This window comes from Pseudophryne corroboree, chromosome 6, assembly GCF_028390025.1.
Source record: "Pseudophryne corroboree isolate aPseCor3 chromosome 6, aPseCor3.hap2, whole genome shotgun sequence".
Lineage (NCBI taxonomy): Eukaryota > Metazoa > Chordata > Amphibia > Anura > Myobatrachidae > Pseudophryne > Pseudophryne corroboree.
In genome coordinates this window covers 117,312,484-117,337,474 of record NC_086449.1, presented here as the reverse complement: position 1 = coordinate 117,337,474, position 24,991 = coordinate 117,312,484, and the positions used below count along the sequence as shown (strand labels likewise).

General features: G+C 46.4%; 11 protein-coding genes across 11 annotated transcripts; 6 read left to right on the top strand and 5 right to left on the bottom strand.

The window, feature by feature from the left end:
- Positions 1 to 905: 905 nt before the first annotated feature.
- LOC134935000 (histone H1C-like) lies at positions 906 to 1,827 on the bottom strand. Its single transcript, XM_063930315.1, has one exon. The coding sequence runs from the start codon at positions 1,548 to 1,550 to the stop codon at positions 906 to 908; it is 645 nt and encodes a 214-aa protein (XP_063786385.1). The 5' UTR covers positions 1,551 to 1,827.
- Positions 1,828 to 7,287: 5,460 nt separating this feature from the next.
- On the top strand, positions 7,288 to 7,698 carry LOC134934998 (histone H3). Its single transcript, XM_063930314.1, has one exon. The coding sequence runs from the start codon at positions 7,288 to 7,290 to the stop codon at positions 7,696 to 7,698; it is 411 nt and encodes a 136-aa protein (XP_063786384.1).
- A 760-nt stretch (positions 7,699 to 8,458) lies between these two features.
- LOC134934475 (histone H2A type 1-like) lies at positions 8,459 to 8,851 on the bottom strand. The gene has a single exon (XM_063929911.1). It carries the CDS (start codon positions 8,849 to 8,851, stop codon positions 8,459 to 8,461), a length of 393 nt encoding a protein of 130 aa, XP_063785981.1.
- A 376-nt stretch (positions 8,852 to 9,227) lies between these two features.
- Positions 9,228 to 9,608, top strand: LOC134934997 (histone H2B 1.1). Its single transcript, XM_063930313.1, has one exon. It carries the CDS (start codon positions 9,228 to 9,230, stop codon positions 9,606 to 9,608), a length of 381 nt encoding a protein of 126 aa, XP_063786383.1.
- A 1,436-nt stretch (positions 9,609 to 11,044) lies between these two features.
- On the top strand, positions 11,045 to 11,356 carry LOC134934474 (histone H4). Its single transcript, XM_063929910.1, has one exon. The coding sequence runs from the start codon at positions 11,045 to 11,047 to the stop codon at positions 11,354 to 11,356; it is 312 nt and encodes a 103-aa protein (XP_063785980.1).
- A 1,078-nt stretch (positions 11,357 to 12,434) lies between these two features.
- On the bottom strand, positions 12,435 to 13,329 carry LOC134934996 (histone H1B-like). The gene has a single exon (XM_063930312.1). It carries the CDS (start codon positions 13,050 to 13,052, stop codon positions 12,435 to 12,437), a length of 618 nt encoding a protein of 205 aa, XP_063786382.1. The 5' UTR covers positions 13,053 to 13,329.
- A 5,469-nt stretch (positions 13,330 to 18,798) lies between these two features.
- LOC134934995 (histone H3-like) lies at positions 18,799 to 19,209 on the top strand. The gene has a single exon (XM_063930311.1). It carries the CDS (start codon positions 18,799 to 18,801, stop codon positions 19,207 to 19,209), a length of 411 nt encoding a protein of 136 aa, XP_063786381.1.
- A 760-nt stretch (positions 19,210 to 19,969) lies between these two features.
- Positions 19,970 to 20,362, bottom strand: LOC134934473 (histone H2A type 1-like). The gene has a single exon (XM_063929909.1). It carries the CDS (start codon positions 20,360 to 20,362, stop codon positions 19,970 to 19,972), a length of 393 nt encoding a protein of 130 aa, XP_063785979.1.
- A 378-nt stretch (positions 20,363 to 20,740) lies between these two features.
- LOC134934994 (histone H2B 1.1) lies at positions 20,741 to 21,121 on the top strand. The gene has a single exon (XM_063930310.1). The coding sequence runs from the start codon at positions 20,741 to 20,743 to the stop codon at positions 21,119 to 21,121; it is 381 nt and encodes a 126-aa protein (XP_063786380.1).
- Positions 21,122 to 22,541: 1,420 nt separating this feature from the next.
- LOC134934472 (histone H4) lies at positions 22,542 to 22,853 on the top strand. The gene has a single exon (XM_063929908.1). The coding sequence runs from the start codon at positions 22,542 to 22,544 to the stop codon at positions 22,851 to 22,853; it is 312 nt and encodes a 103-aa protein (XP_063785978.1).
- Positions 22,854 to 23,940: 1,087 nt separating this feature from the next.
- Positions 23,941 to 24,597, bottom strand: LOC134934993 (histone H1C-like). The gene has a single exon (XM_063930309.1). It carries the CDS (start codon positions 24,595 to 24,597, stop codon positions 23,941 to 23,943), a length of 657 nt encoding a protein of 218 aa, XP_063786379.1.
- Positions 24,598 to 24,991: the final 394 nt, after the last annotated feature.

Genomic DNA, 24,991 nt, shown 5'->3' with positions numbered 1-24,991 from the left:
CTCGCTGGATATTCAAATATAAGACGCCAGAAGTTGCCATTTACAATGCATAGACCATATATATCTAGAATTCTAGTCAATCTGGAATGGAAAAAGGCAGCAGCATAATTGCCTCTGTCCATTTGGATGATGCCTCCTTGTGTCCGGGTGGAATCGGTTCGATATTGTTTTATGAAAAATTCTGAAGGATGTAGGTGTAATATACCGTGCATAGCGTGCGCAGGAGGTGCTGTAGCGGGGTACTCTTGAAAAGATGTTGAGTTAAAACGTAACTTGTATTATAACGATGACATGCTGACACAATACATGTCCTAAAATTCAAGCATAGGGTATTAAGGCACAGCTGTGAATGTTTCTCCAAGTGTAGTTTATATATAATTCTGTTACAACGACCTCTTGAACAATTAATAAGTAGGGAAGCTTACTAGCCAACTACTCTGATAGAAACTGCACAGAACTATTTGTCTCTACTGGAGGTTCTCTTTCTGGTAAAGCAGTCTCCCTGTTATTGTGTAGCTAGTGTTCTCAGAAAGTGCAAACAAACATTAAATTGATACTTGCTTTTCAGCAGCTACCCTGCAGACTGTTCACCACAGGGAATGGTGAGTGTTCGAGTACACAGGAAGGAAGCATGCCGCTATTGTGAGCGGCCTGAGGTAGGAAGCAGGACATCCAGGTATTATTTCCCGATCAGTCTTGCTACAGTAGCGCTAATAAATAACCCTGCGTTACCTATCAATAAGCAACCAAAAATCCCACGGAGACACTGCTGAACTGTAACGTAATGTAGTGACTCAATATCTGTACGCCGTGCGCCTACAGCTCTGCCGGGACAGGGTGGGTGGCTCTGAAAAGAGCCTTTGGGGGGATAACAAGGAAGCGAGGCTGCTACGGCGGCTCTTCCATCACTTCTTGGCCGCAGCTTTCTTGGGCTTAGCTACCTTCTTGGCCGGGCTTTTGGCGGCTTTGGGCTTCGCCGCCTTCTTGGCTGCTTTGGGCTTCGCCGCCTTCTTGGCCGGACTCTTGGCCGCTTTCTTGGGCTTCGCGGCTTTAGGCTTCTTTGGGCTTTTGGCAGCAGCCGCTTTTGTGGGTTTCTTCACCTTCTTGGGGCTCTTGGCTGCACTCGGAGCTCTCTTGGGCTTCTTCGGGGACTTGGCCACTTTCTTTGCCGCTGGTTTCTTGGGCTTCAGGGCGGCCTTCTTGCTCTCCAGCTGATTCTTATTGAGCTTGAAGGAGCCGGAAGCTCCGGTGCCTTTCACTTGGGTGAGAGTTCCTTTGGTCACCAATCCTTTCACCCCCACTTTGATGCGACTGTTATTCTTCTCCACATCGTAGCCTCCGGCAGCCAGAGCCTTCTTCAGGGCGGCAAGAGAAACTCCACTGCGCTCCTTGGAGGCGGCCACGGCCTTTAAGATCAGCTCGGAAACGCTGGGCCCGGAAGACTTGCCGCTTTTCTTGGCTCCCCCTGCAGCTTTCTTCGGCTGCCTCTTCTTTTTGGCTGCGCCCTCTGACGGCGGGACAGCGGCGACGGCTGGTGCAGTTTCTGCCATGTTAGCTCAACGTCACTTTAACCAACAAATGGTAATACAGCACAAGCCGCTCTCTGACGTCTTTTATATACGGTGCCTGCTGTGCTGTAATTGGCTGCTGAGCCTGGTGCGTTCTGCGCTCTCATTGGCGGAATAAGCAGTCCTTGTAAACCCTTCCCTGTCTGAGTGTAAGGGGAAATCTGCCCTCACCTTGTGTTTCCCTAACGCAGAAAAAGAGTCTTTTATTGGGCATGAGAAAAGCAGCGTGCAGCCTCTCTGCACCACACCAGTACTCCAAGGTCTCCCCTAGGCCTATACGGCCATTGCTAGCCTAGGCGCTGCAAAGAGACCCAGGAACAGCCCCTGTCAGCTTACTTACACCAAGCTGGATCTGTCCAGCATGTAACACATCTGTACTTTTCTGCGAGGCTAAAACGTCTGATTGGGGCATTTTTCTGTCCCCCTGGCACTACATGTAACGAAGGTGATCTGGGGTTCAGTCTGTGCAGGGGATGCACCATTTTCAAAGACATAAAGGTGATGGCTGGGCTCCTGTACACCCGGGTGGCTAGCACAGGCAGGTTGCCTCACAACGTATTGGCAGTCTTGTTTAGGAACTCTAGTTACTGTGACAAAAGAGAGATACCCAGCATAGTCAGCCACAGGTTAACCCTGCTTGTGTGAGATTCTCCCCGTCGTGTAGAATGTTGGTGGGATTTTCCCCAAATGTTTATAAAATGACCCATACAGACATGAATGTATATTTATGCAAGATCGGTGTGTCAGAGTGAGGGCAATGGTGATCTGTTCCCATTACCATTCCTCTTTTAAAAATGCCAAAGTATGAGACTTTGTCATTTTTAAAAGAGGACATCGGAACTTTCCTAAAAATAGAGGGAAACAGTAGGAATATTTGGGAACATTGGGGGGTGGATACAGGAATAATAGAGAGGAAGGTATAGTGGGACAAGTAGAGAGACCTCTTGTAATTGAGCTAGGTGAGAGGAAGGGAAGAAACGAGGAAAAACAGGGGTAGGAGGAAGGAGGAAGAAGAAGAAGATATATATTGTTACATGGCAACTACTGATTGCAGAGTAAAAAAGTGGATGCTATTTTCGGCATATCAATGGATGATAGACATGTTTGCACACAATAGTTCTGGGAAATAAAATAAAATGATGAAGCTTGCAGAATAAGATGAGAGACAACAGTCACCTGAGGAGCAATGGTTCAACTAATCTTACGTTTTCAAATGTACTACCGTGATAAAAGCAGTTGCTGCAGCTTCAGCACTGAACCTCACTGTTGGATAGCAGGCGAAAGATATGCAGAGACCACGAGGCTGAATGTCTAGAGCAGGCATTCCCATCCATGGTCCTCTAGGCACACCAACAGTGCAGGTTTTAGTGATATCCAGGCTGCAGCACAGATGGTTAAATCAAAATAACTGAGCTACTAATTAAGTCACCTGTGGTGAAGCATGGATATCACTAAAACCTGCACTGTTAGTGTGCCTTGAGGACCGTGGTTGGGAATGCCTGGTCTGGAGAAAAGGCGGCTGCGGAACGGAGCATCAGAACCTCTGGGGGAAACATTGGGGGTAATTCCAAGTTGATCGCAGCAGGACATTTTTAGCAGTTGGGCAAAACCATGTACACTGCAGGTGGGGCAGATATAACATTTGCAGAGAGAGTTAGATTTGGGTGTGGTGTGTTCAATCTGCAGTCTAAATTGCAGTGTACAAATAACGCAGCCAGTATTTTCTCTGCACAAAAACAAAATAACCCACCCAAACCTAACTGTCTCTGCAAATGTTATATCTGCCCCACCTGCAGTGCACATGGTTTTGCCCAACTGCAAAAAATGTCCTGCTGCGATCAACTTGGAATTACCCCCTTTGTGTCAGCAGAGATCCACTGTGGATGCAAAGTTGTGAGAAGAAGGGCAACGCAGATTAACAGACCAGAGTTCAACTGCATTGACCAGTGATGGAAAGCACAGATATAGACTAGGGCAGGTCAAGAGCAGTGTTGAGAGAAGATGATCGCCATAGAGGAATGGAAGGCACATGAGGATGGACGTGAGATGTGGACAAACAGAGTTGATGACTGCAAAATGGAGGGCGTGGGCCAGCAGCAAGTACCATCAAGGTCTGAACCTCACCCCCAACCAATGATGGCAGGCTGGAGTAGGGCACTAGAGCGGTGGGAGTCTGCATAGAAACTCCAGAGCAGGTAGGGGGACCACGGAGCTGGATCTGTGCCACACCAGTGGCTTTCTGCGTCTCCAAGGATGGTAGAAAAATAAATAAATAAATAAATAAATAAATATATACATACATAAAAACTGACCCAGTTGAAGAGGCGGGAAGGCCCTGTTCCATCTTACTATGGAATGTGCGCATTGATTACATGTTTCCCCATATTACTAATTATTTCTCAGCGGTAAGTAATAGCACAATGAGGAGTCATGGGTAGTGGCACACTCACATTGGAGCAGACATTGTTGGCGTGGTGCACCATCAGAAGAGGTGAGTGATTGTTATTGAATTAGGTTTGTTTTTATTATTATTTCACATAAACTATGATAGATATATATTGTCCTTAAATCCCTATGGTCCCATTTAAGAGCCTAAACTCTATTATTTTATCATAAATATAACTTTTCTCAATTCTTTTAAAGTGCAAGGATTTTTTTTCAATAGCAAGCAAAATGGATATAAATGAGATACATATGCATAAATACAAATTCAGTGATTATAGTAGAACAATAAGGTTCTGTTTTTATTTTTTATTTTTTTTATTTCGTTTCCAGTGAGTAGTAGAAAAGCCCCTTTATATAATCCAAATCTACAGTAGCCTTGTGTTTTCTTCATGCAATGTCCCAGACATATAAGGTTTAGCTTGTGGTCCTGCAAATCATTAACTCCCTTAGACTGCATGATACTGACCTCGGAAAACATACGGGAGGCCCGCATTTGGGATGACTGTGGTCAGAAGACCATCAGCGGCATCCCGATGCTGAGAATCACGACAGGGGAGAGGTAAGTATAATAACCCTCACCTTCTCCTTAGTTCCTAAACATATCCCTCCTGTAGCCTAAACCTACCCCCCTTCTTTGTTCCTAACCCTAACACTCCCTCCCCACATCCTAACCCTCCCCTCCCACAGCCTATCTCTAACCCTGCCACTATTGCCTAACCACAACCTAACCTCCTGCAGTCGAACCCTAACACTCCCCATCTTACTTACATTCACGATTTTGACCACAGTTCCCCCAGTACTGCAACCATTTAAAAGAGAAACATTGTAGTGTGTGAGTGTGTGTGTGTGTGTGTGTGTGTGTGTGTGTGTGTTTTATTTGTAGGGGGGTGGTAGTGGAAGTAGGGTGGACAACAGGAGGAGACAGTAGGAAAAAGGGGGACGTAGAAATAGGAGGGTATGAGTAAAGTGTGAGGGATGGGAGAAATGAGGTGAAAAATAAGGGTGATGAAGGGAAAAAAGTTGGAACAGGGAGAAGAGTAGTGTAAGATAAGAAAAGGGAGGAGATAATCGGAGATGGGAAGAAAAGGCAGAAGGAGGAATAGATAAAGATTGGACAAATGAGTGGAATGTAAAAATAAAAGGCAGAATTAAAGTGACGAGACACAAAGGGTTATCAATGGGACATGGGAGGAACAAGGAGAAGAATCGGCGAATCAGGAGCAGATGAAAAGGTGTGGAAGAGGACAAAAAAAATGAACACAACTGCTAGCCAGCAGGCAAATGGCAGGCCAAGATCAAAGATAACGGTCACCCGAGGAGTGGAGCAATGGTGCAACAAAGTTATTTAGATGCATTGCTGTGCCACAAGCAATTGTACTTAAGCATGAGAAAGTTGCTCAACATGGAGCATTGCATTTCATGTATGCACACCATATGAAAGTAACTTCTGGACCATAAGGCTGAATTCATGGACCAGATCCCACTGGTCATCTGTCAACCGGATTAATGGAACCTCTTCTTAAAGTATGTGGGTTTCCTGAGATGACTCCTTTCAATTCCACATATCACTGTGATAAAACATTTGTGCTGTGTAATGTTCTTGGTTATCTTCAAGGTGTTTCTAGCTCACATTTCGGTATATGCCACCCAGTTGATGCAATTGTGTGGAACGATGGGTGGAAGATCCACAGTCATTGAAAAGAGATGAGATCCTGGATCTCGTCTTAAAGAAGCAATTTCTGATACAATTGGCTATGGAAATCGGAGAGTGGATGGCTGACCACAAATCATCCACCTATCCAACCAAACTATAGCAGCCACAATGTAAGGCAATCCAAGTGAGCTGGCAAATCAAAGCAGGTACTTCCACTTTTATCAATCCTGCCAACTGTAACGCTGTGGGCCTATTCTTGGGTGTAGGATCTATAATGACCTGGTGCCTTGTTGTCAGGATGACCCTTAATCTCTGCCAGAAGAGATGCCCTAGGTGAAGGGCATCATTTTTTTTAAGTAGTAGCATGAATAAGAGGAATATTCATGCTACCATCGATCTGGAATGATTTTTTTACGTTAAACATTTTTGATTGTTTCCAGACATTATCACATACAGTGTATACTTTTTTATGCGATGTATTTAACAGCAATAATTTACATTTTCGTGTGGTACATATACAAACGGGTATTTCAATGAGTTCCAATACAATTTGATAGATAGATAGATAGATAGATAGATAGATAGATAGATAGATAGATAGATAGATAGATAATTGCTATGTCACATAAATTCAGTTGAATATATACTGGTTTTAAATCTGTTTATTCCTCAGAGTCTTACATTCGATTAATTACCATAAATACAACTTTTAACAGATGTTTTAAAGTTTATTTTTACAAGAACAATTGAAATGAATATACAATAGTTAAATGGGCATACAGGAAAAAAAAAACCCAGTAATAAAATAAAACAATAAGGGTATTGCTATGCAGGGCCTTTAGTACTTTATAGGATTTTAATTTCCTCTGAGTAGATGTAGAACCCCCTTTGAAACTAAATATATAGCCTTATATTCTCTTCATGTAGTTTAGCAGATTCACGAGGTTGAGGTTGCGGTCTAAGTTGATACTTTTGCTCAGATTGTATCCAGCAATGTTTCAATAGAGTAGTTACAATTGTATCATACTATAATACTGTTTCCCATTAGTATCATATCGTTTCTCACACACGCAGGAGTTCTGACTACATTAAAGTGAGCAGCTTTAGATTTAACATTCATGTTTTAATGATCAAATGATTATTTTATTTTATACGCCGCTGTTTTGATCTAAGCTGTGCTGCTTTTGCTGTTGTTGTTTGCTAGTTTACCTGCCATCCCATATTATCATTTCCCTGGTATTAGGGCTTGTAAGGATTATATTCTGTACACACAATATATATATATATATATATATATATATTTTTTATCCCCGGCTATTGCAGCTATTCAGCAGCACTGTGTGTGATTACGTTTGGTATATGTGTACTGGGGCCGGGGCTGCTATACCGTGAAAAGACCTCGAGGCCGGGCCGTTAGAAACTTCACATAAACAATAGAGGAAACAGAAATTCTTGGCGGGCTTTATGAAACTTACAGCTTCTTCACCGAAACCAACCAGGATGAAGGGCGTGTTTAACTCATCAAATCACAAAGCAGCTCTGTGCATAAATACAGTTGTTGCCGGCTGTTGGCTATTCAGTCTTTTTTCTACTTGGTAGAAGTCAGATCTGTGTGGAAATATGGCCAGGACCAAGCAGACCGCCCGCAAATCTACAGGAGGGAAAGCTCCCCGCAAGCAGCTGGCAACGAAAGCTGCCCGGAAGAGCGCCCCAGCTACCGGCGGCGTGAAGAAACCTCACCGCTATCGTCCTGGAACTGTTGCTCTTCGCGAGATCCGCCGGTATCAGAAATCCACTGAGCTGCTGATCCGCAAGCTGCCCTTCCAGCGTCTGGTGCGTGAGATCGCCCAGGACTTCAAGACTGACCTGCGCTTCCAGAGCTCCGCCGTCATGGCCCTACAAGAGGCCAGCGAGGCTTATCTGGTGGGGCTGTTCGAGGACACCAACCTGTGCGCCATCCACGCCAAGAGGGTGACCATCATGCCCAAAGACATCCAGCTGGCCCGCAGGATCCGAGGGGAGAGGGCATAGAAACTCGGCACTCCTATACACGCAACAACCCAAAGGCTCTTTTCAGAGCCACCAAGTCTTTCTAAACGAGCTGCAGCATAAGTCACCCCTCAGTGTCAGAGTAACAGGATGCGGATGAATCCTCCGCTCTCCACCCATAGCAGCTTCAAATGACAGGCCAAGTCTATGAAGTTTACATATATAATACGATAAGCAAGCCGCAAAGTGAATAATGGAATGTTGACTATCAAAAATAATTAAATATCTGGACGGGCTGGTTCACCCGACAGTACATTGTTACTAGTGTTCCGCCTAGATTCCCTTGTAAAATTGTTTTCTTCAGCTGGGATAAGAGGATATTGCTCTCAATTATCAAATATTTGTATGTAATGCAGCTGTTTTCATCCTAGCTTTGTTACGTCACACGGAGAGAGAATATGGTTTCTCTCCTTATATACTTTACACGGATCAGCTTCCCACTCCTATAAGCGGAAGGGGCCTCATTTGCAGCATGCAGTTATTGCAAAGGGAATATTCAGACTATCTTTAGATTTCACCACAACAGACCAGGGCTCCTAAAGGGTAAGGGAGCGTCTATACCTTTAGCGGTTGTATGGACGGGATGTGGAGATGAAAGCGCGGCTAGCCCGTCAGATATCGCTACAACACAAGCAATGACAGTACACACAGCTCTCCTGGGAAGACGTGGGTGGCTCTGAAAAGAGCCTTTGTGTTGTGTGTCGGGTACATCGTTTCGGTGGTGGAAGCTGCCAGCCTCACATTACTTGCTCTTGGCCGGTTTGTGGCTCTCGGTCTTCTTGGGCAGCAGCACGGCCTGGATGTTGGGCAGAACGCCTCCCTGGGCGATGGTCACCCCACCGAGCAGCTTGTTGAGCTCTTCGTCGTTGCGCACAGCCAGCTGCAGGTGGCGGGGGATGATGCGGGTCTTCTTGTTGTCGCGGGCGGCGTTTCCGGCGAGCTCCAGGATCTCAGCCGTCAGATACTCCAGCACCGCGGCCAGATAGACCGGGGCACCGGCTCCCACTCGCTCAGCATAGTTTCCTTTCCTCAGCAGACGGTGAACGCGACCGACTGGGAACTGGAGACCGGCCCGGGATGAGCGAGTCTTGGCCTTAGCCCGGGTCTTGCCGCCTTGTTTGCCTCTGCCGGACATGTTCAGTTCACAAAACAAATAATTCCTTCTAACAAACTGAGAGAAAATGTGAACCTGTAATACCGCCCTCCTCCTATATATACACTCAGAGTGGGTCTACCGCGTGCTCTGTGATTGGTTTGCTTACAAATGAACCAATGCAGCTCGAGTTTATCCACAGACCAATCCGCAATATGTAGTGTGTGTGTGGGGGGGGGTGTTAGCTACCACTCAGCGTCACGTGACACTTTTACCCTATACTTAGCTTATACTTACCCTACACTTTTACCAGAAGCGTTGAAGCCTCATTTGCATAAGATGCCTATAAATAGAGCAAACCCGGGCGGTGTACGGCACAGATTCTCCCTGCTGTGTGTAGAAGAAGTGAGTGGTGGAAATGCCTGAACCAGCAAAGTCCGCGCCGGCGCCCAAGAAGGGCTCAAAGAAGGCCGTAACCAAGACCCAGAAGAAAGATGGAAAGAAGCGTAGGAAGAGCAGGAAGGAGAGTTACGCCATCTACGTGTACAAGGTGCTGAAGCAGGTGCACCCTGACACCGGCATCTCCTCCAAGGCTATGGGCATCATGAACTCCTTTGTCAATGACATTTTTGAGCGCATTGCGGGGGAAGCTTCCCGCCTGGCTCACTACAACAAGCGCTCCACCATCACCTCCCGGGAGATCCAGACCGCCGTACGCCTGCTGCTGCCGGGAGAGTTGGCCAAGCACGCCGTGTCCGAGGGCACCAAGGCCGTCACCAAGTACACCAGCGCCAAGTAATCTCCCCTTCCTCTCCCACACGAACACAAAGGCTCTTTTAAGAGCCACCCATCTCCTCGCTAATCGGGCTGTAACTTATTATTTGCGCTGTGTCCTGTCTCCCTGAATTTGACTGAATCACCGTAATCTAGGCTGTGTTGTAGTTTCTTCATTCCTTATACATGTGCATCTTGTTAGTCGGATGCTGGGGAACTCCCCTCTAGTGTGCGAGCTAGTACAGGAGACCCCCCCCCCCCCCTGTTGATGATTACTGCGTGCAAAGCGGCATTCTCTCCGCTCTCATGTACTGTAAAACACGTTCCAGACGTAGATCAGATTTCTACAGAACTCGTCAAAGCTACAGATGCCAGGGCTTCTAAAAAGCCAGAGAGCAGCAGAAACACTGCCCGTGTAGTTGCTGTGTAACTAGCACATAATTTTCTGTCTGGCTCAAGTGATACAAACTGGATTGTTACATTGTTAATATCGCTACTACTGTATCATAATCTTGATAAGCAGGTGGTTAAAAGTCGGTCTTCAAGATGACCTGTGTTACTATGATATCGTTGCAAAAGTAACAACGGGATGCAAACTGCGGTGCCCCTGCTTGTACCTAGTCCATTATGACATCACACAGCAGGGTTCCCGTTTAGGCGCACACGTACCAGTTATGCTCGTTGCTGTAAAAACGGCTTCAATGGTTATTTGAGGAGTAGTAGTGATCCGGGTCGCAATGTGGCTGAGCGCTAAGGTACGGTTCAGCTGACCCAATTGACATACTATTATTATTTACACCTAATATACAATATTATGAGACGGCGAGAGAACATAGCTGATACGCTGGCGCTCGCTAATTAGAGATCGAAGCGAACCGAGCCTGGGTGCCAGGAATACTTGTAGCGAGGGACACATCAGAAGCGGCATGCCATTGGGGGAGTGTTCCCCTACCAGGATTTGAATTGTCCACTCCGGTTAACTTGTTTTGACCCGCCGAATTTAGCTCGTCTCTCATTGGGCCAGTCCGATGAATCGCGCTCCTAGCCCAAGGCGCTGGTGTGGGTCCGACTTAATAGTGATAAACACTATATATGTATTTGGAAAATATATTATTTATCATTTCAGGGAGAATGAAATGTCACTACTTTTCGTTAATTGACTATAGGTGTAAAACCTTCTTTTCCTATTTTACCCTAGAAATGTGGGATCAAATGGATACAATTTTTTTTTTTTTTTTTTTTTTTTTTACATTTATATATCTGTTCACGGAAATGAATAGAGATGACGAAGAGAAAGCTGCCACTGTCCTGCGGTGTGCTAAGTCAGAAAAGGCGGACTACCCAGGTCTCCTCCTCTCCGAGTTCTAAGTCCCCCATCAGGTCCGCCCTTCCTCTTAATAAAGGGCTGCTGTGAGGCGATCAACTCATTCTTACTGATTGCAACTCGCAAGCTGTTTGAAGATGTCAGGAAGAGGCAAAGGTGGTAAGGGACTCGGGAAAGGAGGCGCTAAGCGCCACAGGAAGGTGCTGCGGGACAACATCCAGGGCATCACGAAGCCAGCCATTCGCCGTCTCGCTCGCAGAGGTGGCGTGAAGCGCATTTCTGGCCTCATCTACGAGGAGACCCGTGGGGTGCTGAAGGTCTTTCTAGAGAATGTGATCCGGGACGCCGTCACTTACACCGAGCACGCCAAGAGGAAGACTGTGACCGCTATGGATGTGGTCTATGCTCTCAAGCGCCAGGGCCGCACTCTGTATGGTTTTGGAGGTTAAGATCTGGCTCCTCTTTGGCTGATCTCCTTTCCCGAAACACGCTAACAAAAGGCCCTTTTAAGGGCCACCTACAGTACTCCTGAAATGAGCTTTATGAACATGCTGCTTTTCGAGGGAAGCGTATTGTTAGTCAGATCCACAATACTAACGATAGAAATACACTTCTTTCCCATCTACAAAGTCTCGCTGGATATTCAAATATAAGACGCCAGAAGTTGCCATTTACAATGCATAGACCATATATATCTAGAATTCTAGTCAATCTGGAATGGAAAAAGGCAGCAGCATAATTGCCTCTGTCCATTTGGATGATGCCTCCTTGTGTCCGGGTGGAATCGGTTCGATATTGTTTTATGAAAAATTCTGAAGGATGTAGGTGTAATATACCGTGCGCAGGAGGTGCTGTAGCGGGGTACTCTTGAAAAGATGTTGAGTTAAAACGTAACTTGTATTATAACGATGACATGCTGACACAATACATGTCCTAAAATTCAAGCATAGGGTATTAAGGCACAGCTGTGAATGTTTCTCCAAGTGTAGTTTATATATAATTCTGTTACAACGACCTCTTGAACAATTAATAAGTAGGGAAGCTTACTAGCCAACTACTCTGATAGAAACTGCACAGAACTATTTGTCTCTACTGGAGGTTCTCTTTCTGGTAAAGCAGTCTCCCTGTTATTGTGTAGCTAGTGTTCTCAGAAAGTGCAAACAAACATTAAATTGATACTTGCTTTTCAGCAGCTACCCTGCAGACTGTTCACCACAGGGAATGGTGAGTGTTCGAGTACACAGGAAGGAAGCATGCCGCTATTGTGAGCGGCCTGAGGTAGGAAGCAGGACATCCAGGTATTATTTCCCGATCAGTCTTGCTACAGTAGCGCTAATAAATAACCCTGCGTTACCTATCAATAAGCAACCAAAAATCCCACGGAGACACTGCTGAACTGTAACGTAATGTAGTGACTCAATATCTGTACGCCGTGCGCCTACAGCTCTGCCGGGACAGGGTGGGTGGCTCTGAAAAGAGCCTTTGGGGGGATAACAAGGAAGCGAGGCTGCTACGGCGGCTCTTCCATCACTTCTTGGCCGCAGCTTTCTTGGGCTTAGCTACCTTCTTGGCCGGGCTTTTGGCGGCTTTGGGCTTCGCCGCCTTCTTGGCCGGACTCTTGGCCGCTTTCTTGGGCTTCGCGGCTTTAGGCTTCTTTGGGCTTTTGGCAGCAGCCGCTTTTGTGGGTTTCTTCACCTTCTTGGGGCTCTTGGCTGCACTCGGAGCTCTCTTGGGCTTCTTCGGGGACTTGGCCACTTTCTTTGCCGCTGGTTTCTTGGGCTTCAGGGCGGCCTTCTTGCTCTCCAGCTGATTCTTATTGAGCTTGAAGGAGCCGGAAGCTCCGGTGCCTTTCACTTGGGTGAGAGTTCCTTTGGTCACCAATCCTTTCACCCCCACTTTGATGCGACTGTTATTCTTCTCCACATCGTAGCCTCCGGCAGCCAGAGCCTTCTTCAGGGCGGCAAGAGAAACTCCACTGCGCTCCTTGGAGGCGGCCACGGCCTTTAAGATCAGCTCGGAAACGCTGGGCCCGGAAGACTTGCCGCTTTTCTTGGCTCCCCCTGCAGCTTTCTTCGGCTGCCTCTTCTTTTTGGCTGCGCCCTCTGACGGCGGGACAGCGGCGACGGCTGGTGCAGTTTCTGCCATGTTAGCTCAACGTCACTTTAACCAACAAATGGTAATACAGCACAAGCCGCTCTCTGACGTCTTTTATATACGGTGCCTGCTGTGCTGTAATTGGCTGCTGAGCCTGGTGCGTTCTGCGCTCTCATTGGCGGAATAAGCAGTCCTTGTAAACCCTTCCCTGTCTGAGTGTAAGGGGAAATCTGCCCTCACCTTGTGTTTCCCTAACGCAGAAAAAGAGTCTTTTATTGGGCATGAGAAAAGCAGCGTGCAGCCTCTCTGCACCACACCAGTACTCCAAGGTCTCCCCTAGGCCTATACGGCCATTGCTAGCCTAGGCGCTGCAAAGAGACCCAGGAACAGCCCCTGTCAGCTTACTTACACCAAGCTGGATCTGTCCAGCATGTAACACATCTGTACTTTTCTGCGAGGCTAAAACGTCTGATTGGGGCATTTTTCTGTCCCCCTGGCACTACATGTAACGAAGGTGATCTGGGGTTCAGTCTGTGCAGGGGATGCACCATTTTCAAAGACATAAAGGTGATGGCTGGGCTCCTGTACACCCGGGTGGCTAGCACAGGCAGGTTGCCTCACAACGTATTGGCAGTCTTGTTTAGGAACTCTAGTTACTGTGACAAAAGAGAGATACCCAGCATAGTCAGCCACAGGTTAACCCTGCTTGTGTGAGATTCTCCCCGTCGTGTAGAATGTTGGTGGGATTTTCCCCAAATGTTTATAAAATGACCCATACAGACATGAATGTATATTTATGCAAGATCGGTGTGTCAGAGTGAGGGCAATGGTGATCTGTTCCCATTACCATTCCTCTTTTAAAAATGCCAAAGTATGAGACTTTGTCATTTTTAAAAGAGGACATCGGAACTTTCCTAAAAATAGAGGGAAACAGTAGGAATATTTGGGAACATTGGGGGGGGGGGGGGGGGGGGGGTGGATACAGGAATAATAGAGAGGAAGGTATAGTGGGACAAGTAGAGAGACCTCTTGTAATTGAGCTAGGTGAGAGGAAGGGAAGAAACGAGGAAAAACAGGGGTAGGAGGAAGGAGGAAGAAGAAGAAGAAGATATATATTGTTACATGGCAACTACTGATTGCAGAGTAAAAAAGTGGATGCTATTTTCGGCATATCAATGGATGATAGACATGTTTGCACACAATAGTTCTGGGAAATAAAATAAAATGATGAAGCTTGCAGAATAAGATGAGAGACAACAGTCACCTGAGGAGCAATGGTTCAACTAATCTTACGTTTTCAAATGTACTACCGTGATAAAAGCAGTTGCTGCAGCTTCAGCACTGAACCTCACTGTTGGATAGCAGGCGAAAGATATGCAGAGACCACGAGGCTGAATGTCTAGAGCAGGCATTCCCATCCATGGTCCTCTAGGCACACCAACAGTGCAGGTTTTAGTGATATCCAGGCTGCAGCACAGATGGTTAAATCAAAATAACTGAGCTACTAATTAAGTCACCTGTGGTGAAGCATGGATATCACTAAAACCTGCACTGTTAGTGTGCCTTGAGGACCGTGGTTGGGAATGCCTGGTCTGGAGAAAAGGCGGCTGCGGAACGGAGCATCAGAACCTCTGGGGGAAACATTGGGGGTAATTCCAAGTTGATCGCAGCAGGACATTTTTAGCAGTTGGGCAAAACCATGTACACTGCAGGTGGGGCAGATATAACATTTGCAGAGAGAGTTAGATTTGGGTGTGGTGTGTTCAATCTGCAATCTAAATTGCAGTGTACAAATAACGCAGCCAGTATTTTCTCTGCACAAAAACAAAATAACCCACCCAAACCTAACTGTCTCTGCAAATGTTATATCTGCCCCACCTGCAGTGCACATGGTTTTGCCCAACTGCAAAAAATGTCCTGCTGCGATCAACTTGGAATTACCCCCTTTGTGTCAGCAGAGATCCACTGTGGATGCAAAGTTGTGAGAAGAAGGGCAACGCAGATTAACAGACCAGAGTTCAACTGCATTGACCAGTGATGGAAAGCACAGATATAGACTAGGGCAGGTCAAGAGCAGTGTTGAGAGAAGATGATCGCCATAGAGGAATGGAAGGCACATGAGGATGGACGTGAGATGTGGACAAACAGAGTTGATGACTGCAAAATGGAGGGCGTGGGCCAGCAGCAAGTACCATCAAGGTCTGAACCTCACCCCCAACCAATGATGGCAGGCTGGAGTAGGGCACTAGAGCGGTGGGAGTCTGCATAGAAACTCCAGAGCAGGTAGGGGGACCACGGAGCTGGATCTGTGCCACACCAGTGGCTTTCTGCGTCTCCAAGGATGGTAGAAAAATAAATAAATAAATAAATAAATAAATATATACATACATAAAAACTGACCCAGTTGAAGAGGCGGGAAGGCCCTGTTCCATCTTACTATGGAATGTGCGCATTGATTACATGTTTCCCCATATTACTAATTATTTCTCAGCGGTAAGTAATAGCACAATGAGGAGTCATGGGTAGTGGCACACTCACATTGGAGCAGACATTGTTGGCGTGGTGCACCATCAGAAGAGGTGAGTGATTGTTATTGAATTAGGTTTGTTTTTATTATTATTTCACATAAACTATGATAGATATATATTGTCCTTAAATCCCTATGGTCCCATTTAAGAGCCTAAACTCTATTATTTTATCATAAATATAACTTTTCTCAATTCTTTTAAAGTGCAAGGTTTTTTTTTTCAATAGCAAGCAAAATGGATATAAATGAGATACATATGCATAAATACAAATTCAGTGATTATAGTAGAACAATAAGGTTCTGTTTTTATTTTTTAATTTTTTTATTTCGTTTCCAGTGAGTAGTAGAAAAGCCCCTTTATATAATCCAAATCTACATTAGCCTTGTATTTTCTTCATGCAATGTCCCAGACATATAAGGTTTAGCTTGTGGTCCTGCAAATCATTAACTCCCTTAGACTGCATGATACTGACATCGGAAAACATACGGGAGGCCCGCATTTGGGATGACTGTGGTCAGAAGACCATCAGCGGCATCCCGATGCTGAGAATCACGACAGGGGAGAGGTAAGTATAATAACCCTCACCTTCTCCTTAGTTCCTAAACATATCCCTCCTGTAGCCTAAACCTACCCCCCTTCTTTGTTCCTAACCCTAACACTCCCTCCCCACATCCTAACCCTCCCCTCCCACAGCCTATCTCTAACCCTGCCACTATTGCCTAACCACAACCTAACCTCCTGCAGTCGAACCCTAACACTCCCCATCTTACTTACATTCACGATTTTGACCACAGTTCCCCCAGTACTGCAACCATTTAAAAGAGAAACATTGTAGTGTGTGTGTGTGTGTGTGTGTGTGTGTGTGTGTTTTATTTGTAGGGGGGTGGTAGTGGAAGTAGGGTGGACAACAGGAGGAGACAGTAGGAATAAGGGGGACGTAGAAATAGGAGGGTATGAGTAAAGTGTGAGGGATGGGAGAAATGAGGTGAAAAATAAGGGTGATGAAGGGAAAAAGTTGGAACAGGGAGAAGAGTAGTGTAAGATAAGAAAAGGGAGGAGATAATCGGAGATGGGAAGAAAAGGCAGAAGGAGGAATAGATAAAGATTGGACAAATGAGTGGAATGTAAAAATAAAAGGCAGAATTAAAGTGACGAGACACAAAGGGTTATCAATGGGACATGGGAGGAACAAGGAGAAGAATCGGCGAATCAGGAGCAGATGAAAAGGTGTGGAAGAGGACAAAAAAATGAACACAACTGCTAGCCAGCAGGCAAATGGCAGGCCAAGATCAAAGATAACGGTCACCCGAGGAGTGGAGCAATGGTGCAACAAAGTTATTTAGATGCATTGCTGTGCCACAAGCAATTGTACTTAAGCATGAGAAAGTTGCTCAACATGGAGCATTGCATTTCATGTATGCACACCATATGAAAGTAACTTCTGGACCATAAGGCTGAATTCATGGACCAGATCCCACTGGTCATCTGTCAACCGGATTAATGGAACCTCTTCTTAAAGTATGTGGGTTTCCTGAGATGACTCCTTTCAATTCCACATATCACTGTGATAAAACATTTGTGCTGTGTAATGTTCTTGGTTATCTTCAAGGTGTTTCTAGCTCACATTTCGGTATATGCCACCCAGTTGATGCAATTGTGTGGAACGATGGGTGGAAGATCCACAGTCATTGAAAAGAGATGAGATCCTGGATCTCGTCTTAAAGAAGCAATTTCTGATACAATTGGCTATGGAAATCGGAGAGTGGATGGCTGACCACAAATCATCCACCTATCCAACCAAACTATAGCAGCCACAATGTAAGGCAATCCAAGTGAGCTGGCAAATCAAAGCAGGTACTTCCACTTTTATCAATCCTGCCAACTGTAACGCTGTGGGCCTATTCTTGGGTGTAGGATCTATAATGACCTGGTGCCATGTTGTCAGGATGACCCTTAATCTCTGCCAGAAGAGATGCCCTAGGTGAAGGGCATCATTTTTTTTTAAGTAGTAGCATGAATAAGAGGAATATTCATGCTACCATCGATCTGGAATGATTTTTTTACGTTAAACATTTTTGATTGTTTCCAGACATTATCACATACAGTGTATACTTTTTTATGCGATGTATTTAACAGCAATAATTTACATTTTCGTGTGGTACATATACAAACGGGTATTTCAATGAGTTCCAATACAATTTGATAGATAGATAGATAGATAGATAGATAGATAGATAGATAGATAGATAGATAATTGCTATGTCACATAAATTCAGTTGAATATATACTGGTTTTAAATCTGTTTATTCCTCAGAGTCTTACATTCGATTAATTACCATAAATACAACTTTTAACAGATGTTTTAAAGTTTATTTTTACAAGAACAATTGAAATGAATATACAATAGTTACATGGGCATACAGGAAAAAAAAAACCCAGTAATAAAATAAAACAATAAGGGTATTGCTATGCAGGGCCTTTAGTACTTTATAGGATTTTAATTTCCTCTGAGTAGATGTAGAACCCCCTTTGAAACTAAATATATAGCCTTATATTCTCTTCATGTAGTTTAGCAGATTCACGAGGTTGAGGTTGCGGTCTAAGTTGATACTTTTGCTCAGATTGTATCCAGCAATGTTTCAATAGAGTAGTTACAATTGTATCATACTATAATACTGTTTCCCATTAGTATCATATCGTTTCTCACACACGCAGGAGTTCTGACTACATTAAAGTGAGCAGCTTTAGATTTAACATTTATGTTTTAATGATCAAATGATTATTTTATTTTATACGCCGCTGTTTTGATCTAAGCTGTGCTGCTTTTGCTGTTGTTGTTTGCTAGTTTACCTGCCATCCCATATTATCATTTCCCTGTTATTAGGGCTTGTAAGGATTATATTCTGTACACACAATATATATATATATATATATATATATATATATATATTTTTTATCCCCGGCTATTGCAGCTATTCAGCAGCACTGTGTGTGATTACGTTTGGTATATGTGTACTGGGGCCGGGGCTGCTATACCGTGAAAAGACCTCGAGGCCGGGCCGTTAGAAACTTCACATAAACAATAGAGGAAACAGAAATTCTTGGCGGGCTTTATGAAACTTACAGCTTCTTCACCGAAACCAACCAGGATGAAGGGCGTGTTTAACTCATCAAATCACAAAGCAGCTCTGTGCATAAATACAGTTGTTGCCGGCTGTTGGCTATTCAGTCTTTTTTCTACTTGGTAGAAGTCAGATCTGTGTGGAAATATGGCCAGGACCAAGCAGACCGCCCGCAAATCTACAGGAGGGAAAGCTCCCCGCAAGCAGCTGGCAACGAAAGCTGCCCGGAAGAGCGCCCCAGCTACCGGCGGCGTGAAGAAACCTCACCGCTATCATCCTGGAACTGTTGCTCTTCGCGAGATCCGCCGGTATCAGAAATCCACTGAGCTGCTGATCCGCAAGCTGCCCTTCCAGCGTCTGGTGCGTGAGATCGCCCAGGACTTCAAGACTGACCTGCGCTTCCAGAGCTCCGCCGTCATGGCCCTACAAGAGGCCAGCGAGGCTTATCTGGTGGGGCTGTTCGAGGACACCAACCTGTGCGCCATCCACGCCAAGAGGGTGACCATCATGCCCAAAGACATCCAGCTGGCCCGCAGGATCCGAGGGGAGAGGGCATAGAAACTCGGCACTCCTATACACGCAACAACCCAAAGGCTCTTTTCAGAGCCACCAAGTCTTTCTAAACGAGCTGCAGCATAAGTCACCCCTCAGTGTCAGAGTAACAGGATGCGGATGAATCCTCCGCTCTCCACCCATAGCAGCTTCAAATGACAGGCCAAGTCTATGAAGTTTACATATATAATACGATAAGCAAGCCGCAAAGTGAATAATGGAATGTTGACTATCAAAAATAATTAAATATCTGGACGGGCTGGTTCACCCGACAGTACATTGTTACTAGTGTTCCGCCTAGATTCCCTTGTAAAATTGTTTTCTTCAGCTGGGATAAGAGGATATTGCTCTCAATTATCAAATATTTGTATGTAATGCAGCTGTTTTCATCCTAGCTTTGTTACGTCACACGGAGAGAGAATATGGTTTCTCTCCTTATATACTTTACACGGATCAGCTTCCCACTCCTATAAGCGGAAGGGGCCTCATTTGCAGCATGCAGTTATTGCAAAGGGAATATTCAGACTATCTTTAGATTTCACCACAACAGACCAGGGCTCCTAAAGGGTAAGGGAGCGTCTATACCTTTAGCGGTTGTATGGACGGGATGTGGAGATGAAAGCGCGGCTAGCCCGTCAGATATCGCTACAACACAAGCAATGACAGTACACACAGCTCTCCTGGGAAGACGTGGGTGGCTCTGAAAAGAGCCTTTGTGTTGTGTGTCGGGTACATCGTTTCGGTGGTGGAAGCTGCCAGCCTCACATTACTTGCTCTTGGCCGGTTTGTGGCTCTCGGTCTTCTTGGGCAGCAGCACGGCCTGGATGTTGGGCAGAACGCCTCCCTGGGCGATGGTCACCCCACCGAGCAGCTTGTTGAGCTCTTCGTCGTTGCGCACAGCCAGCTGCAGGTGGCGGGGGATGATGCGGGTCTTCTTGTTGTCGCGGGCGGCGTTTCCGGCGAGCTCCAGGATCTCAGCCGTCAGATACTCCAGCACCGCGGCCAGATAGACCGGGGCACCGGCTCCCACTCGCTCAGCATAGTTTCCTTTCCTCAGCAGACGGTGAACGCGACCGACTGGGAACTGGAGACCGGCCCGGGATGAGCGAGTCTTGGCCTTAGCCCGGGTCTTGCCGCCTTGTTTGCCTCTGCCGGACATGTTCAGTTCACAAAACAAATAATTCCTTCTAACAAACTGAGAGAAAATGTGAACCTGTAATACCGCCCTCCTCCTATATATACACTCAGAGTGGGTCTACCGCGTGCTCTGTGATTGGTTTGCTTACAAATGAACCAATGCAGCTCGAGTTTATCCACAGACCAATCCGCAATATGTAGTGTGTGTGTGGGGGGGGGGGTGTTAGCTACCACTCAGCGTCACGTGACACTTTTACCCTATACTTAGCTTATACTTACCCTACACTTTTACCAGAAGCGTTGAAGCCTCATTTGCATAAGATGCCTATAAATAGAGCAAACCCGGGCGGTGTACGGCACAGATTCTCCCTGCTGTGTGTAGAAGAAGTGAGTGGTGGAAATGCCTGAACCAGCAAAGTCCGCGCCGGCGCCCAAGAAGGGCTCAAAGAAGGCCGTAACCAAGACCCAGAAGAAAGATGGAAAGAAGCGTAGGAAGAGCAGGAAGGAGAGTTACGCCATCTACGTGTACAAGGTGCTGAAGCAGGTGCACCCTGACACCGGCATCTCCTCCAAGGCTATGGGCATCATGAACTCCTTTGTCAATGACATTTTTGAGCGCATTGCGGGGGAAGCTTCCCGCCTGGCTCACTACAACAAGCGCTCCACCATCACCTCCCGGGAGATCCAGACCGCCGTACGCCTGCTGCTGCCGGGAGAGTTGGCCAAGCACGCCGTGTCCGAGGGCACCAAGGCCGTCACCAAGTACACCAGCGCCAAGTAATCTCCCCTTCCTCTCCCACACGAACACAAAGGCTCTTTTAAGAGCCACCCATCTCCTCGCTAATCGGGCTGTAACTTATTATTTGCGCTGTGTCCTGTCTCCCTGAATTTGACTGAATCACAGTAATCTAGGCTGTGTTGTAGTTTCTTCATTCCTTATACATGTGCATCTTGTTAGTCGGATGCTGGGGAACTCCCCTCTAGTGTGCGAGCTAGTACAGGAGACCCCCCCCCCCCTGTTGATGATTACTGCGTGCAAAGCGGCATTCTCTCCGCTCTCATGTACTGTAAAACACGTTCCAGACGTAGATCAGATTTCTACAGAACTCGTCAAAGCTACAGATGCCAGGGCTTCTAAAAAGCCAGAGAGCAGCAGAAACACTGCCCGTGTAGTTGCTGTGTGACTAGCACATAATTTTCTGTCTGGCTCAAGTGATACAAACTGGATTGTTACATTGTTAATATCGCTACTACTGTATCATAATCTTGATAAGCAGGTGGTTAAAAGTCGGTCTTCAAGATGACCCGTGTTACTATGATATCGTTGCAAAAGTAACAACGGGATGCAAACTGCGGTGCCCCTGCTTGTACCTAGTCCATTATGACATCACACAGCAGGGTTCCCGTTTAGGCGCACACGTACCAGTTATGCTCGTTGCTGTAAAAACGGCTTCAATGGTTATTTGAGGAGTAGTAGTGATCCGGGTCGCAATGTGGCTGAGCGCTAAGGTACGGTTCAGCTGACCCAATTGACATACTATTATTATTTACACCTAATATACAATATTATGAGACGGCGAGAGAACATAGCTGATACGCTGGCGCTCGCTAATTAGAGATCGAAGCGAACCGAGCCTGGGTGCCAGGAATACTTGTAGCGAGGGACACATCAGAAGCGGCATGCCATTGGGGGAGTGTTCCCCTACCAGGATTTGAATTGTCCACTCCGGTTAACTTGTTTTGACCCGCCGAATTTAGCTCGTCTCTCATTGGGCCAGTCCGATGAATCGCGCTCCTAGCCCAAGGCGCTGGTGTGGGTCCGACTTAATAGTGATAAACACTATATATGTATTTGGAAAATATATTATTTATCATTTCAGGGAGAATGAAATGTCACTACTTTTCGTTAATTGACTATAGGTGTAAAACCTTCTTTTCCTATTTTACCCTAGAAATGTGGGATCAAATGGATACAATTTTTTTTTTTTACATTTATATATCTGTTCACGGAAATGAATAGAGATGACGAAGAGAAAGCTGCCACTGTCCTGCGGTGTGCTAAGTCAGAAAAGGCGGACTACCCAGGTCTCCTCCTCTCCGAGTTCTAAGTCCCCCATCAGGTCCGCCCTTCCTCTTAATAAAGGGCTGCTGTGAGGCGATCAACTCATTCTTACTGATTGCAACTCGCAAGCTGTTTGAAGATGTCAGGAAGAGGCAAAGGTGGTAAGGGACTCGGGAAAGGAGGCGCTAAGCGCCACAGGAAGGTGCTGCGGGACAACATCCAGGGCATCACGAAGCCAGCCATTCGCCGTCTCGCTCGCAGAGGTGGCGTGAAGCGCATTTCTGGCCTCATCTACGAGGAGACCCGTGGGGTGCTGAAGGTCTTTCTAGAGAATGTGATCCGGGACGCCGTCACTTACACCGAGCACGCCAAGAGGAAGACTGTGACCGCTATGGATGTGGTCTATGCTCTCAAGCGCCAGGGCCGCACTCTGTATGGTTTTGGAGGTTAAGATCTGGCTCCTCTTTGGCTGATCTCCTTTCCCGAAACACGCTAACAAAAGGCCCTTTTAAGGGCCACCTACAGTACTCCTGAAATGAGCTTTATGAACATGCTGCTTTTCGAGGGAAGCGTATTGTTAGTCAGATCCACAATACTAACGATAGAAATACACTTCTTTCCCATCTACAAAGTCTCGCTGGATATTCAAATATAAGACGCCAGAAGTTGCCATTTACAATGCATAGACCATATATATCTAGAATTCTAGTCAATCTGGAATGGAAAAAGGCAGCAGCATAATTGCCTCTGTCCATTTGGATGATGCCTCCTTGTGTCCGGGTGGAATCGGTTCGATATTGTTTTATGAAAAATTCTGAAGGATGTAGGTGTAATATACCGTGCATAGCGTGCGCAGGAGGTGCTGTAGCGGGGTACTCTTGAAAAGATGTTGAGTTAAAACGTAACTTGTATTATAACGATGACATGCTGACACAATACATGTCCTAAAATTCAAGCATAGGGTATTAAGGCACAGCTGTGAATGTTTCTCCAAGTGTAGTTTATATATAATTCTGTTACAACGACCTCTTGAACAATTAATAAGTAGGGAAGCTTACTAGCCAACTACTCTGATAGAAACTGCACAGAACTATTTGTCTCTACTGGAGGTTCTCTTTCTGGTAAAGCAGTCTCCCTGTTATTGTGTAGCTAGTGTTCTCAGAAAGTGCAAACAAACATTAAATTGATACTTGCTTTTCAGCAGCTACCCTGCAGACTGTTCACCACAGGGAATGGTGAGTGTTCGAGTACACAGGAAGGAAGCATGCCGCTATTGTGAGCGGCCTGAGGTAGGAAGCAGGACATCCAGGTATTATTTCCCGATCAGTCTTGCTACAGTAGCGCTAATAAATAACCCTGCGTTACCTATCAATAAGCAACCAAAAATCCCACGGAGACACTGCTGAACTGTAACGTAATGTAGTGACTCAATATCTGTACGCCGTGCGCCTACAGCTCTGCCGGGACAGGGTGGGTGGCTCTGAAAAGAGCCTTTGGGGGGATAACAAGGAAGCGAGGCTGCTACGGCGGCTCTTCCATCACTTCTTGGCCGCAGCTTTCTTGGGCTTAGCTACCTTCTTGGCCGGGCTTTTGGCGGCTTTGGGCTTCGCCGCCTTCTTGGCCGGACTCTTGGCTGCTTTGGGCTTCGCCGCCTTCTTGGCCGGACTCTTGGCCGCTTTCTTGGGCTTCGCGGCTTTAGGCTTCTTTGGGCTTTTGGCAGCAGCCGCTTTTGTGGGTTTCTTCACCTTCTTGGGGCTCTTGGCTGCACTCGGAGCTCTCTTGGGCTTCTTCGGGGACTTGGCCACTTTCTTTGCCGCTGGTTTCTTGGGCTTCAGGGCGGCCTTCTTGCTCTCCAGCTGATTCTTATTGAGCTTGAAGGAGCCGGAAGCTCCGGTGCCTTTCACTTGGGTGAGAGTTCCTTTGGTCACCAATCCTTTCACCCCCACTTTGATGCGACTGTTATTCTTCTCCACATCGTAGCCTCCGGCAGCCAGAGCCTTCTTCAGGGCGGCAAGAGAAACTCCACTGCGCTCCTTGGAGGCGGCCACGGCCTTTAAGATCAGCTCGGAAACGCTGGGCCCGGAAGACTTGCCGCTTTTCTTGGCTCCCCCTGCAGCTTTCTTCGGCTGCCTCTTCTTTTTGGCTGCGCCCTCTGACGGCGGGACAGCGGCGACGGCTGGTGCAGTTTCTGCCATGTGAGCTCAACGTCACTTTAACCAACAAATGGTAATACAGCACAAGCCGCTCTCTGACGTCTTTTATATACGGTGCCTGCTGTGCTGTAATTGGCTGCTGAGCCTGGTGCGTTCTGCGCTCTCATTGGCGGAATAAGCAGTCCTTGTAAACCCTTCCCTGTCTGAGTGTAAGGGGAAATCTGCCCTCACCTTGTGTTTCCCTAACGCAGAAAAAGAGTCTTTTATTGGGCATGAGAAAAGCAGCGTGCAGCCTCTCTGCACCACACCAGTACTCCAAGGTCTCCCCTAGGCCTATACGGCCATTGCTAGCCTAGGCGCTGCAAAGAGACCCAGGAACAGCCCCTGTCAGCTTACTTACACCAAGCTGGATCTGTCCAGCATGTAACACATCTGT

What these genes read in the sequence shown, in the direction of transcription:
- LOC134934473 (XM_063929909.1), bottom strand. Translation starts at nt 20,362, where the DNA reads ATGTCCGGCAGAGGCAAACAAGGCGGCAAGACCCGGGCTAAGGCCAAG.
- LOC134935000 (XM_063930315.1), bottom strand. Translation starts at nt 1,550, where the DNA reads ATGGCAGAAACTGCACCAGCCGTCGCCGCTGTCCCGCCGTCAGAGGGC.
- LOC134934995 (XM_063930311.1), top strand. Translation starts at nt 18,799, where the DNA reads ATGGCCAGGACCAAGCAGACCGCCCGCAAATCTACAGGAGGGAAAGCT.
- LOC134934997 (XM_063930313.1), top strand. Translation starts at nt 9,228, where the DNA reads ATGCCTGAACCAGCAAAGTCCGCGCCGGCGCCCAAGAAGGGCTCAAAG.
- LOC134934994 (XM_063930310.1), top strand. Translation starts at nt 20,741, where the DNA reads ATGCCTGAACCAGCAAAGTCCGCGCCGGCGCCCAAGAAGGGCTCAAAG.
- LOC134934996 (XM_063930312.1), bottom strand. Translation starts at nt 13,052, where the DNA reads ATGGCAGAAACTGCACCAGCCGTCGCCGCTGTCCCGCCGTCAGAGGGC.
- LOC134934475 (XM_063929911.1), bottom strand. Translation starts at nt 8,851, where the DNA reads ATGTCCGGCAGAGGCAAACAAGGCGGCAAGACCCGGGCTAAGGCCAAG.
- LOC134934998 (XM_063930314.1), top strand. Translation starts at nt 7,288, where the DNA reads ATGGCCAGGACCAAGCAGACCGCCCGCAAATCTACAGGAGGGAAAGCT.
- LOC134934472 (XM_063929908.1), top strand. Translation starts at nt 22,542, where the DNA reads ATGTCAGGAAGAGGCAAAGGTGGTAAGGGACTCGGGAAAGGAGGCGCT.
- LOC134934993 (XM_063930309.1), bottom strand. Translation starts at nt 24,597, where the DNA reads ATGGCAGAAACTGCACCAGCCGTCGCCGCTGTCCCGCCGTCAGAGGGC.
- LOC134934474 (XM_063929910.1), top strand. Translation starts at nt 11,045, where the DNA reads ATGTCAGGAAGAGGCAAAGGTGGTAAGGGACTCGGGAAAGGAGGCGCT.